A 13629-nucleotide genomic window follows, 5' to 3' on the forward strand; every position below is an offset into this window, starting at 1 on the left:
ACCTTCGACCTTCTCGTCGACCTACCTCACTTGACCCATTTGCATCGCATTCCTGCCGCTCCCGTAAGCTCGGCACCGATCGCAAACTCGTCGCATCGCAAGATCCGCGCATACTCCCGCACCTACCTGTCAAGCAGACATTGTAGGGGAGACATTCACTTGTTCATCTCCCACATCTGGTACGCATTCTTTTTTCTGGCTGCTGTTGCTGGCGATTCTTTCCTCGCACCTTCCTCCATTATCGCCTCCTTCCTCCTGCCTAGCCTAAAATCTGTGGCGGTGGACTCCCATTGGCTCCTCTTCATCAACCTATAAATACCCCCCGCCCCAACGGGCTTGTCCGAATCACCCAAAAACACAACACCCAGCAGTCTCGTTACGAACCACTTCATATCTCAATATCGGTTCTTGGATCAAGAAGAGCATCATTTCTAATTGACCAAACTCCCGCATTGCTATCACAATATCTTCAATCACTAACCCGCCTTGGCTTCAGATCTGCTCTCTGTCCCTTCGGTCTCTTGGTCACCCATAAACCGCAAACATGGAGGCAATTCAAACCCATCCCACCAGCGCTGCTCAGGCCAAGGCCTTCACCGCTCCCGGGTCTCTCTCCTTCCCTGGCGGCGCTCACGAGCTTCCTCCCGCTGCAAACGGCGATAAGGTGCCGGTCAACGGACAGGCTCCCGTTATCAACGGCCAGCAAGTCGCAAACGGTACCGGGGTGACTCCCGCGACACCCGCTGCGACGCCCGCCGCCACGCAAGGTGGCAGCGGCTTGACTCCTACGTTGCAGTATGTATATCATGAGTGATCTTTTTTCCGATCAATGAGGCTTATCTCGCCCACTCAAGGAACATCGTTGCCACGGTCAACCTCGATTGCCGCTTGGATCTCAAGACGATTGCCCTGCACGCGAGAAACGCAGAGTACAACCCCAAGGTATTACTTACCGGTTGAGTCTTATCATCACTGCGATGCTGACATACCTGGCCCATAGCGTTTCGCTGCCGTCATCATGCGTATCCGCGAGCCCAAGACCACCGCTTTGATCTTCGCTTCTGGCAAGATGGTCGTCACTGGTGCTAAGTCCGAGGACGACTCGAAGCTTGCGTCGCGCAAGTACGCGCGCATTATTCAGAAGCTTGGATTCAACGCCAAGTTCACGGACTTCAAGATCCAGAACATCGTTGGCTCTTGCGATATCAAGTTCCCCATTCGCTTGGAGGGTCTTGCCTCGCGCCATCACAACTTCAGTTCTTACGAGCCTGAGCTGTTCCCCGGTCTTATCTACCGCATGATCAAGCCGAAGATTGTGCTTCTCATCTTTGTCAGTGGCAAGATTGTCCTCACCGGTGCCAAGGTCCGCGAGGAGATTTACCAAGCTTTCGAGATGATCTACCCTGTGCTTCAGGGTCAGTACATATTCCCATATCTAGTGATGTTCTTTCCACTAACTGTTTGCAGATTTCCGCAAGGTCTAAACACCCTGAAGCTAAGGATGGATCATCCACGTGGGTCGATGTACCACCGCACACAACATCGCCGACTTGTACGATTAGACACCCTTTCTTCACGATACCACGACTGTTTTTCTTCGCACTTCATACAAAAAAAAAGGGCGAGTGTTCGTCACCTGGCAACTTGGCCATGACCCAAGTAGTACCCGACGCTCGCTTGTGTTTCTGATTTTTTCCGCTGCATTGCATTGGCGTTGGCACAGGAGGTAAACCTGGACCGGAGGCATCCGGTCGGGTGGTTGATTCAAACGAAAAGAATAAGATTTCTCATACCGCAGCACTACATAGATTGCTCGTGGCATCGTCGACGGCAGATGCGCAGGTCGACTTTGCCGTTCTTTAATGGAAGCGACTTAGATGCATAGGGGGTCTAAGAACTGAGGGAAGTGGAAATGGGAATGACAGGCACGAGAGACATGGAATGGAGTTATTGTTGCCTTCTGGACAGTGGGTCGGAAGGAACCGAGGGTGTGATGAGATGAGATAACAGGTCTGACGAGCCACCTCGCTTTCGGGTGGCCGAACTGATCACTCAGTCTTACTCTGCTGCCTTTTGATCTGCGGGTTTGATGCGAGCTGATGAGTAGGCATCACTTTTTAGCACAATGCCATAACCTGTTTCCATGAATGCTGTCTCGTCTTGTCTTTGAGTGGTGCTGCGTAAATGGTTCCTGTGAACAAAAAACTTACGTGTGCCGCGATATTATACTCACTTTGCGGCTAGGCTCTACAGAACATGCCACAAAGGCTCTACGGTGTCTATGTCTACATACTTGCATCATCAACATTATGGGTCTACAACTTAGCTTGCTCTTGCTTCAGCAAAAGACCAGGGATGCCACCTCTGCTGCCGTCCTCGGTCATGATGTGCTCATACAAATCAGTCACGTCCGCCTTGCTCTTGACCTCCCTCCACCGCCATTTCTCGGTGAACACCTCATCGCCGCGCCCCTCGAGCACGTTGACGATCTCGCGTCCCAGCACGGGCAGGAACTTGAAGCCGTGGCCGCTGCCGCCCGTCGCGACGAAGAGGTTCTTGGCTTCGGGATGGTGGCATACAAGGAAGTCACCAGATTGGGTGTCTGTATACCAGCACAGGCGGGTGTGGACGAAGGGGCGGTCGTGGATAGCGGGGATGGGCACGATGGTGCGGACAGCTTGGCGCAGGGCGGCCTCGCCCTCCTTGGGGAACTTGAGCTTCGGGTCTGTGAGGTGCGTCGCGGGGAGGGAGACGGTGGACCGGGCAGAGGGCGGGCTCGAGGGTGACGGGTGGGGGATTGGTGTCGGGTTCAGGTAGCCGAAGGCGTGGCGGGCGACCTTGAGCTGGAGGCCCGCCGGGGGAATCATGAAGAGGCCGGTGCTGAAGTTGAGGGTCACTGGCATCTTGCGGAGGACCTCGAGCTCCGACGGGGTGATGTCGATGTAGCCCACCGCCTGGCCCGTGGCGATGGCCTGCCCGGAGAGGTCGACGAGCTGGCCCGTCCAGGCACCGGCAGCGACGATGACGAGGTCCGCCGAGAGGACTCTGCCGTTGTCGAGCGTCGCGCCGGTGACTGTTATCCCGTCGGGGCCGTAGTTCAGGCGGGTCGCGGTGCCGGACACAAAGTTGACGCGGTTGAGGGCCTGGACCTTGGCGGCGAGGTAAGACATTGCGGCGCCGGCGTCGGCCCAGCCCGCGAGGGGGTTGATGTAGCCCCATGTCCCCGGCGCGATGGGCGTGCCGAGGAAGTCCTTGATGGCGGTGGGGGTAGGCAGCTCCTTGATGATCTTGTCGCCGTCCTTGCCCGCCAGGGAGACGACGTTGTTGTAGCTCTCGCGGACATATTCGAGGGAGGTCTTCTTGGCTTTTTGCTTGGCCTGGGCGTTAGTGTTTACGGTTTGCGAGGAGGGCGAGGGGGCCGGTGAGTAGGAAGAGGCGGCCGTCGGGGTCGGGTCCGCGACAAGGCAGAGGCCAGACTGGCTGTAGCGGCCCTCGGCGCCGAGGTCAGAAGGGTTCTCGGTCTTGCGCCATTCGGTCTGGGCCTCGGCGGCGAGGCGGGCGTAGGCCGGGTCGGCGTAGTCCGCGCGGATGATGCGGGAGGAGTCGACGGAGGCGGCGTCCTCGCTGGGACCGGGGATGGGAGAGCGATCGAGGACGGTGATGGTCGTGGATGCGTAGCGCGGGCGCTGCGCGAGCTCGTACGCTGTTGTGAGGCCGAAGACGCCGGAGCCGATGATGAGGATCGAGGAGGGTGCGGTATCCGCCGCCGCCGTCGTCGGTTTGGAGGGCATTGTGTGTGATGTGTGTATTCCTTTGGCTGCGTCCCTAGAGTTTCGTGTGGTTCGGGGCGGGGGACCGGCGCGCGGAAGGAGACCGGACGGGTTCGGTGAGGTGGATCGAACGAGTTTGATTGGGAGATCACAGAGAAGTATAATTGGGAACGAAGCCGGAGGGGCAAAAGAGGATCATTACCTTTTAAAAAATGCGCAGGACAAGATAGGATGGGACACGACGATGAGGGGGTGACGGGCGTGGGAACCTCACCGTGACAGGGGCGTTATCGGAGGGCAGATTTTTTTTCCCTTTTCCCCCCTCCATGGGAATGACAGTCGGTAGTGTCTCCCGGCCTTGGGGTAGCTTCGCGTCGACTTGCTGGTTCGCCGACATTGGCGGGGTATCTCAGTCGGTGTGCATCTACATCGTAAGTTTTTTCTCCCACATTTTCCCTCCCCTGTGAGTGAGGGACAACCTGGGAGAGCGGGTGCCTTGCCGGGGGTGCGGGCTGGCCGGTGGCCTTTTGACGATCTGTAATGCCAACGGCGGGTGGGGGGCACTGTCGAGTCTGCAATTGAGAACAGCATCCAGGCATCGGTCGGAGCGAGTCCAGGGGGAGGGACGCTTGGCCTGCCTCTGCAGGGAGGATATTAGGCGGTGGGTTAGGTGTTGCAATGGGGTGCTCGCGTGGGTGGTGCTAGTATATGAAGGCTTGGCCATCTTGATGCAGGTGATGTGTGATAATCTCGCGTGAACGACTTGCGATGATGCCCCCAGGGCAGGTAATGTATTTGGGCAACGTCATCCTTGTCAAAATAAAGTCGCGATGGTCAAAGGCGAAAAGGGCACCGGGCCGCTGCTTCGGTTCAAATACCCCGGCATTGTCCCGTCTCGCTATTCAATGTTCTCTGACCAAAACGTGTTTCTGTTTGATCCTTTGACCGGTCCACGTACAGCCCAAGGCTATCTGAGACCAAGTTGAAGACCGTCTTAGTAACCGACATCATCAGGCCCAATGGTCTAGAGGTATGATTCGCCCTTCGGGTTTAACCACCCTTCAGCATAGCTTGAATGGGCGAGGCCCCGCGTTCGAATCGCGGTTGGGCCCCTGATACGTTTTGCTTTTTGGTTTTAGCAACCTTCTATTCGTGGATCCGATAAGATTGATAAATTCCAAGCAACGATGGGTGGATGACCTATATTCCACGGGAAGAAGGCATACATACATGTGTATATATATACATACACCGAATGTTCATAGCCGGTCCGTCACCTGGTAGCTTGCTTGAGTGAATCAGCAATTCGATTAGGTCTAGAGCCAGGGGAAACCCTCTACTGTCGCAGCTTTGGGGTTGCTCGAGCTGCAGAAGAAGCTAAGTACAGGGCCTCTATAAGGCTGACTTAATAATGACCGTTGGCGGGTTCTAAACAAGGAAACGTCGATGCAACCTGGATTACAAGACAGCCCACTCCCTCCCTCTCTCTCCCTTCGCTCCAATGGACCGTGCGATTCGATGACTTGTTCGTACTATCACAACTGTGCGGGGCCATCGTCACATCCCCGCTTTCAGCTGTCCCACGCCGTCTTCCCTGTCTCAAACCAAACCACCTCTCACTTACCAAAACTTCCTTCACAAACAACCTGTCAACAAAAAAAAGAGACAACCACATAAAAAATGGTGAGAATCGTAATGCTCTTGCGATTTTCTGGGCAGTTTGAGGCTAACTTGCGCTCGACAGGCCACTGCAGCTGGGTTGACTGAGGAGCAAAAGGCGCAATACAAGGAGGTGTTTGATCTCTTCGTAAGTTCTCACTCTTTCGCCCTCTGCCCTCTCTGCCTTGTCCCCCCCTTTTCCCCCCAACCATCAGGCTGGCGGCGCGTGCCCAAACCTACACCTTCCCTCTGTCCCCAACTCGTCAAACTTTTGGCTAACATAAGAGATAGGACAAGGATGGGACCGGTCAGTGTTTTGTGTTACCGCGAACCCTTATTTTGCTTCGCCTCCTTTTTGGACACAGGAACCTCGACCCTATTGCGGGAGCGGAAGCAGAGTGGCTTAGAAATTTCCGTCTCATCTTGCTCTTGAAGCTTTTGTCACCTTTGCTCGTGACTTTTCATCCGATTACGAAAACTGACATGTCTTTCTGAAGGTGACATTACCGCCCAGGAGCTGGGCGCCGTCATGAGGTCCCTGGGCCTCAACCCCAGCGACACGGAGCTCAACGACATGGTCAACGAGGTCGACGCCGACAACAACGGGACCATCGACTTCAACGGTAGATGATCTCTGTATTCTCATCAGCATCCTTGTTTGTGCTGACATCCAGTACAGAATTCCTCAACCTGATGGCACAGAAGGTGCAGGTCGGCGATGCCGAGGAAGAACTCAAGAACGCTTTCAAGGTGTTTGACCGTGATGGCAGCGGCACAATCTCCGCCGAGGAGCTGCGCCACGTCCTAACCTCGCTGGGTGAGAACATGACCCCGGCTGAGATTGATGAGATGATTCAGATGGCCGACAAGGACGGCGACGGGTCGATTGACTGTAAGGATTCGCCTCGGAGGCTTTGTCTCCCTATGATGAGAGTATGATGCTGACACGTGAGCCAGATGACGAGTTTGCCTCGATTATGATGAGAGAGTAAAAAAGGGTCCATGGCTGAGATATCCATTGTTCAGTGTTTCTTGGGGTTTTTTGGGTCAGGTAATGCAGGTAGAACGAATCTGCTTTTTGGGCATCTTCAAGTCTGTGACTTTCCCCCCTGCACCCGAATCTCATCGTATGGATCACGGATTCGAATCACTTCAGCAGGTCCTCGCTTGCAGTGTCGAGAAGACTTGAATTAACCTTTGCTAACGTACATCTTATGTCCCCTCACAGAAAGCGTGTTCTGCTAATCTGCCCCAGCATACGTACTCATCCGATTCTTAAAAGCAACTACAGACACCAAGACTTCCCCCCACCCGTATCATCAGATAACAAATGGCACCACCACGCACAAACCAGCAGCCAAGGCAGCGCGATTAACCTGTTCCCTGTGCGGTGCCGCAGCCGGCGCTCTCGTAGACATGGGAGCCGTACCACTCGATGTTCCCAAGACAAAGTTGTCAGTCACCGTTTCCGTAGGCGCGAGCGTGTCCCCGCCCGCCGACGGTGTCAAGGCTGCAGCTGTGGTCAGCGGCAGCGGTGGGCTCGGCGTTGTCTCCTGGGCCTCCGTCGTGGTCTGGGGTTTGGTCGATGTTGTCGAAGTCTGGGATGTCGTTCTGGCACTGGTAGCCCCTCCACCCCTACGGCACTTGTTGTCTCCGACGCACGTCTCTCCGGCGTCACAATACCAACCATCCGAGCAGCACACAGCGCCCAGAGGCATACACGTGGACCCGCAGACGGCTTTGCCTGCACAATTTGGACGGCATTTTCCACCTTGGACGCATGTCTCCCCAGCGTCGCAGTATCCCCCGCTGGAGCAGCACACCTTGCCGGACGGACAGCAACCAGTTCCATTGCACTTCTCGCCGGCGTCGCAGTATCCCCCGCTGGAGCAGCATACTGCGCCGAGAGGCATGCATTTCGTCCCGCAAGCGGTCTTTCCTACGCCACACGGGTCATTGCTACCATCCTTGCGGCACAAGCCACCTTCCGCGCATATGTCCCCAGCGTCGCAGTACTTCCCGTCTCCGCAGCACACTGCACCGGACGGCATGCACTTGGAGCCGCAAACGGCTTTACCCACACCACAAACTCCGGTCTTAGAACAAAGGCCGTCCGAGGTGCATGTTTCTCCAGCATCGCAGTATTTTCCATTCGAGCAGCATACCTTGCCGGAAGGCATACATTTGGAGCCACAGGCGACCTGTCCTGCACCGCACGGGCCGCTGGCGCTGGAGCTGGTGCAGCCGTCCGCAGTGCAGACCTTGCCGGCATCGCAGTATTTGCTGTTCGGGCAACACACCTTTCCCACAGGCATGCAGTTGGCGCCGCAGCGCTCTTGGTTGTCTGAGCATGTCGTCGGAGGCCCAGAGCAGACCTTGCCGCGCGGGCAGCACCCGCTCCCGGAGCAGTAGGCGTTGGCTTCGCAATAGCCGCTGACGGCACAGCAGTTGCTGCCGCTAGGCATGCAGCCGTCGTTGCATCTTACATTACCGGGGCTGCATGTTCCGCCAACGGCAGCGAAGTTGATGGGTAGGCCGAAGAATGAGGTCTCGGGAGATAGCAGGGAACCCAAGTTTTTGAAGGTTGGTGGTTCTTCGGCTCCGGCCGGGGAGAGCAGGATGCCGCTGAAGAGGGCCAGGAAGAAGGTAGGAAGCATCATGTGGAAACTCTGGGCTTTCTTCCGATGTTGCTGTTGATGAAAGAACTCTCAAGAGGTCCGAGAACGAAGGGTTAAATGCTGCTTGCCTCCTCCGGGGTGGAAGGAATGCAAGATATATATGCACAAGGGGAGGGAGGGCTGATATGTTGGACAGTCGATATCTAGTATAGTGGTACACAAGCCAAGACAACACATAATGAGGCCGTTAGGCCAACACATTGTCAATAACTGGAACGTGACGCGAGACTGGCTTGAAGCTGAGATTTGAAAACAGTCACATCCCAGCCTGGACGTCGCTGTGAAGCCCAGCAAGATCTACGTGCGAGATGCCAGCGCTACCGTCCATACTGTTCATTGGAGATCTGGCTGGGGGGAGAGTATTTCTTAGCGTCTTGGCTATGACGCACCTTCTTCAGCTGTGAGCCCCCGGGGGTGCAGCAGCCGGGGAAATAGAGATGGGAATGACAAAGGAAGCCTTGCGGGGAACCTCGATGCGGATGGTTGCCAAGATGCCAGAGGGCTCGATCTCTATGTAGCTGGGCGGCGGCCGCATTCTTAATTCAGCCACCTGCCGTTGCGGCGTTACCCTGAGAAGCCTATTTGGTGGCTTGGTGCTTTTTTTCTTCTGTTTTTTCCCTTTTTTTTCTTGGTGTTGAGCTGATGTGAGGAGGCTGACTTGGATTCGCATTGCCCAAAGTAGCTGGACGAAAGCGGACTTCATCTCGTTTCAATGTATGCCTTGCCCACATTTCCTAGGCATTCTCGGTCTGGGAAACAAATTGCTGGATTTAAAGTCTTAAGTTGATCGAATTTTCGATCGAATTCTCTGCGAGAAAGAAGGGGGAATAAGATGGGGGGGGAGGGTGTGTGAGAGAAAAGGCGAATGTTCATATGTCGAATCAAATCAGCGACCCATCTCTCTGCCGAAGTAATTAGACAGATTAAACCTGTCTCTGAAGCATATCGACATCATCTGTATCACCGGCCTGGAAAGTGACTGCCTTTAGAAGCTGGGTTTTCAACTTCAAGTGTTCCAACACAGAGTCCAGTGTACCTCGCCATTAACGGCCATCAACAAGCCTAGATAGTGAGTTTTCACGTTCCAATCTAGCACATACGACCATACCCACTAAAAAACTCGGGATCCCGTCCGCTCTCCCATAGATAAGCCAGTGAGGGCCGGATTAGTAGTTGAGTCGGTGACGATCAGCGAATACCTGGTGTTGTATGTTTTTGACTTTTGACATAGTCCTTTGCTCAATTTTCCAAGTGTTAGTTAGACCCGAGAGCGCATCATAGATCTTAAGGAACTTTACTGGTAGGTGAAGTTTTTTCTCATGTAACCAGATTGTTACGGCACGTATCTTTTGGTATGCCTCGCGGGAGTGGGCCATGTCGCCCGTCAACGTCATGTTAGCAGCCTATGGTGGCTGCTTGCTCCGTTCCATGAAGAAGGATTCCTCAAGCATTGAACCCCTGAAAGAAAAACCCAGGTGTTGCAAAAAAGTAAATACACTGGGTTGGAAAAGTACGTGAGACGCTCATCTCTGCATCTGGAGTATGTAGCAATAGTGGACTAGTCGCCAGTTTTAGCCTTGTTTAGCTGAGAGACGACCTTCCTTCTCGTGGCTACCCAAAGGTCATGGAAAACCACCAAATTGAATTTCTGTTCGCTATTCAGATTCTCTCCTGGTCTATTCAAAGGCCTAAGCATTGTATACTCTCAACTCCACTGCTTTATCAACCGATCTTCGTGGCACGTTGCGCTCAATGTCTCTTTCTTGGGTTCATCAGGGTGGACTTTTGACTAATGGACAGGGCAAGGTAAGGAATGCCCTGCCTCTGAAAACCTGTTCAGACAACTTTAGCAGATGCTCAGAATCTGCATATACGGCGGAAACGGGAGAACGTTTTGTTGTAGAAAACAGCATTGCACGGTGCTTTTGGCATTCGACCCTTTGACGTTAACCTATGTGGCTTTCCCCAAGCACCCAGCCACAGGACGGTGCAAGCGCCCCACATCTAACAGCTGCCGCACAGCACCCAGCACTGTGGACGCGACCTTCAGGATGGAAGGACTGCAACCTCAGACTTACAGACCCGAATCATTCGAATCTTTTACCCTTCATCTACACGCCACCCCACAACTGTCGTTGACAATTGCGCGACAGAAACCGATCCCGATTCTTCTCGAATATGCGAAAAAATAGCCTGCGAGTATAGCGGTAGCGATGTCGTCGGCGAAGGACCTCCTCGAGTTTCCCGACGTCGAGGCGAAGCTCCAAAAACCCTCCAAGCAATCCGCCTTCGAGAAACAGAGAGCCGAAGCCGAAGCGAAGAAGGCCCGCGAGGCTGCCGAAACAGCCGCAGTATACCAAGACTTTGTCAAGAGCTTCGATCACGACGATGAAGATAACGCGAGCACCGGCCGATTCGGCTCCATGCCTTCACAAAGACCCCCTCCGAAGGCCCCTGGCTTTGGCGGCGCGCCGCTGGGCGCGGCCCCAGTATCCAAACGACACTTTGGCGCATCCGCTCTGAAGAGTGGTCCGGGAAGCCTGGGTCCCGTTCCTAGCTTGAAGAGTGGCCCAGGGAGCTTAGGGCCTCCGCCAGGGTCCTTTGGAAGGAAGAGAGGGTTCGACGCATTCCGACAGGAGAAAGACAGAGACGGCAGGCTTGGATTCGAGGAGCGGGAGGAACCCATGTCAGTTGCAAAGGTCTTCAGTAACAGCGACGATGAGGACGAAGGAAACTCGGACTCGAGAGCAGAGGAGATGGCGGTAGCCAGGCCGACGTTACGTCTATCGCAGCTACCACCAGGGACGTCACCCGCCTTCATCAAATCGCTGATCCCAACGAGCCTGACGGTCGATAATGTCAAGATTCTCCCGCCCGTGGGACCCTCTGGCGCGGAGAGGAAATGCGCTGTGGCCATCGTCACATTGTCGCAGGACACTCCAGCAACGGATATTGACGCAGCAGTCAGCTCGCTTCAAAATCGCTACCTTGGCTACGGCTTCAATCTTTCACTACACCGGCATCTCTCCTCAGCTGTAGCGACTGCCACGGCATCTACTCTCGGTGGTACATCTGCCGGATCCCAGCCTTTCGGCGCCAAACCCGTATCGCAGCAGACGGCACCGGGCAATGCGACGACGCAACATGCTTTCCACCGAGGCTTTGCACCACCGACTTCTTATGGGCCAACCCTCGGAGGACCCATCAACCGAAGCAGCATCCTCCATGTACCAGTCAAACCGCCAAACGACGTCAAGATGGTCCAGCTTATCAACAAGACAATTGAGTCCGTCCTCGAACATGGCGTGGAGTTCGAGGCGCTACTGATGAGCCGCCCTGAGGTTCAGCGTGAAGAGAAGTGGGCTTGGATTTGGGATGCCCGTAGCGAGGGGGTATATGGTACCGTTGGCGACTATGGGAGATTGTTACAGGTGCATCTTCTCGCAGCAACAAGGGGAGATATTTGCCGCTATTTGACGGTAGTCACGCGTGGAAAGCTCCGGAAAAGGGCCTACCGTACGAGTTCGTCACCAACGTTGACGAATTCGTGTCCGACTCAGAGTACAACTCTTCAGACGACGAAGACTTTGACGGAGACAACCGCGAGAACCAGAATCAAGGCCCCGAGACAGAGGCCACCTTCTTGAACCCTCTCGACAAAGCCAAACTGACCCACCTCTTGTCTCGCCTGCCCACCACGTTGTCAAAGATTCGAAAAGGGGACATCGCTCGAGTCACGACCTTTGCTCTTACACACGCGAGTCGAGGTGCCGAAGAGGTTGTCGACATGATTGTCTCGAATGTCGAGAAGCCCTTTGCGCTAACAGCGGCCAACCCGGAGTTTCAGTCAAACACCAAAGAGAAGGGCAGGCAAGGAGACGAGTCCGAACTACCTGTGCCCGAGCCGGAAGAGAAAGCCGATAAGGAGGGCCCCGACACTAGCGGCGCAAGCCTTGTGGGCCTATACGTTGTCAGCGACGTACTGTCCGCCTCTTCAAGTAGCGGCATACAGCGCGCTTGGCGATATCGGCAGGTCTTTGAAGGGGTGCTCAAAGAGCGCAAGACCTTTGAGGGCCTTGGCCTGATGGCGGAGAGACTGAATTGGGGCCGAATGCGGGCTGAAAAGTGGAAGCGGAGCGTCGGTCTCGTCCTCGGCCTTTGGGAGGGCTGGTGCGTGTCCCCGACGGAGAGCCAGGAGCTGTTTGCCAGCAGTTTTGACAACCCGCCTTCCATGAAGACACAAGAGCAAATGGAAGATGATGCAGCGAAGAAGGGCAGGTGGAAGACGGTTGAGACCTCGACGCCAAGTGCCGATGTTGCCACCGCCAGTACCTCTGAGCAAAAAACATTAGAGCGGACGTCGGCTGACAAAGATGACGATGTCGAAGGTGAGCCAATGGACGAAGAAGACGTTGCTGGCGAACCCATGGAGGAGGACGATGTCATGGGTGAGCCAATGAGCGAGGAGGACGTAGAGGGAGAGCCCATGGGAGACGACGATGTCGAAGGGGAGCCAATGGAGGAGGATGCGAACGAAACGGCAAAGAATCAGCCAGCCCCGGCCGAGCCCGGTAAGGTGGGAGTAGCAGAGGATGCGGATGCTGGCGAAACACACACAATCGGACAGCTCCAGCTACCAACCAAGGCGAAGGCCCAGACCAGGAAACGAATGAGAGCGGTGGATATGTTCGCCGACTCTGGAGACTCGGATGAGGGCAAGTAGCCGCGCGAGGCGGAAGTAGGCGTTACCCCTCAAAGGAGGCCATAGGGACACCAGGGGCAGCGCGGCAGCGTTGGGTGATTGATAATCTTGCTCACCCAATGAAGACTTGGGGGTATCTGAAGAATTGGCCAATGCCCAGCGTTACAAACACATATGTCTTGACTGGACCACGGGCACGACAGGGTAGATGTGGAGGGTTGTGGCTTCCGTCCCGCAGACGACGGCAGGGCGACTTTTCCAGTATTGGGTCGCCGAGTGCCGCTCAGGGAGGCGTGGCATGGTAATGCACAAGGCAATGGGCAAGCCTCTCTGTATCCGACGAAGAGATATGACGGCATTAGCAACGAGCTGGTCAGGGGGGTTTACCTGGATATGGAGTTTATTGGGGTAAGTTTGGCATTTCGGCATGGTTAACATGCTTCTTCATGGCCGATTATCTTCCTTGTCTAGTAAGACATGCCATCGGTCGACAAGAGTTGCGGCGAGGAAAACAAAAGTTGGGGACCTACTATGTAGAACGAGCAACATTGAAACGCAGCGAGTCAACATCCGACGAGAGTCGGCACAATGAGCCAAGTTACCTCAGGAGTGTCCACCTTTTTTGGGACCTTTTTTTTCCCCCTCTCGCCAGCGCTATTCCTGCACAGCCATGGATACGCATTCTTCGTCAAGTGTGAAGTGGTCTTGGGCTTGGGGGGTGTGGTGGTGGGAATGAAAAAAAAAGGTGGTAACTCTCGTTCGACTACCGTCTCGTTGAATTTGGTGCCGGATCTGGCCAATCAAAACTTGCTCACTTCCC

At 55.0% G+C, this 13629-nt stretch overlaps 5 protein-coding genes and 1 non-coding gene across 6 annotated transcripts; 4 read left to right on the forward strand and 2 right to left on the reverse strand.

The window, feature by feature from the left end:
• Nucleotides 1-544: 544 nt before the first annotated feature.
• ColSpa_04390 (taurine hydroxylase-like protein SAT17) lies at nucleotides 545-1484 on the forward strand (the record flags this gene model as incomplete). Its single annotated transcript, XM_049270602.1, has 4 exons — nucleotides 545-795; nucleotides 855-942; nucleotides 1001-1415; nucleotides 1468-1484. The coding sequence occupies 4 exons, from the start codon at nucleotides 545-547 to the stop codon at nucleotides 1482-1484; spliced, it is 771 nt and encodes a 256-aa protein (XP_049126559.1).
• An 831-nt stretch (nucleotides 1485-2315) lies between these two features.
• ColSpa_04391 (L-pipecolate oxidase) lies at nucleotides 2316-3791 on the reverse strand (the record flags this gene model as incomplete). The annotated part of the gene is made up of 1 exon (XM_049270603.1): nucleotides 2316-3791. The coding sequence occupies one exon, from the start codon at nucleotides 3789-3791 to the stop codon at nucleotides 2316-2318; it is 1476 nt and encodes a 491-aa protein (XP_049126560.1).
• Nucleotides 3792-4783: 992 nt separating this feature from the next.
• ColSpa_tRNA_111 lies at nucleotides 4784-4882 on the forward strand. The gene is made up of 2 exons: nucleotides 4784-4819; nucleotides 4847-4882. It is a non-coding gene; the product is annotated as a tRNA-Pro (tRNA).
• Nucleotides 4883-6122: 1240 nt separating this feature from the next.
• Nucleotides 6123-6421, forward strand: ColSpa_04392 (calmodulin; the record flags this gene model as incomplete). The annotated part of the gene is made up of 2 exons (XM_049270604.1): nucleotides 6123-6321; nucleotides 6387-6421. The coding sequence occupies 2 exons, from the start codon at nucleotides 6123-6125 to the stop codon at nucleotides 6419-6421; spliced, it is 234 nt and encodes a 77-aa protein (XP_049126561.1).
• Nucleotides 6422-6884: 463 nt separating this feature from the next.
• ColSpa_04393 (uncharacterized protein) lies at nucleotides 6885-8086 on the reverse strand (the record flags this gene model as incomplete). The annotated part of the gene is made up of 2 exons (XM_049270605.1): nucleotides 6885-7064; nucleotides 7253-8086. The coding sequence occupies 2 exons, from the start codon at nucleotides 8084-8086 to the stop codon at nucleotides 6885-6887; spliced, it is 1014 nt and encodes a 337-aa protein (XP_049126562.1).
• Nucleotides 8087-10320: 2234 nt separating this feature from the next.
• Nucleotides 10321-12830, forward strand: ColSpa_04394 (uncharacterized protein; the record flags this gene model as incomplete). Its single annotated transcript, XM_049270606.1, has 2 exons — nucleotides 10321-11499; nucleotides 11562-12830. The coding sequence occupies 2 exons, from the start codon at nucleotides 10321-10323 to the stop codon at nucleotides 12828-12830; spliced, it is 2448 nt and encodes an 815-aa protein (XP_049126563.1).
• Nucleotides 12831-13629: the final 799 nt, after the last annotated feature.

This window comes from Colletotrichum spaethianum, assembly GCF_022836535.1.
Source record: "Colletotrichum spaethianum MAFF 239500 DNA, contig09, whole genome shotgun sequence".
NCBI lineage: Eukaryota > Fungi > Ascomycota > Sordariomycetes > Glomerellales > Glomerellaceae > Colletotrichum > Colletotrichum spaethianum.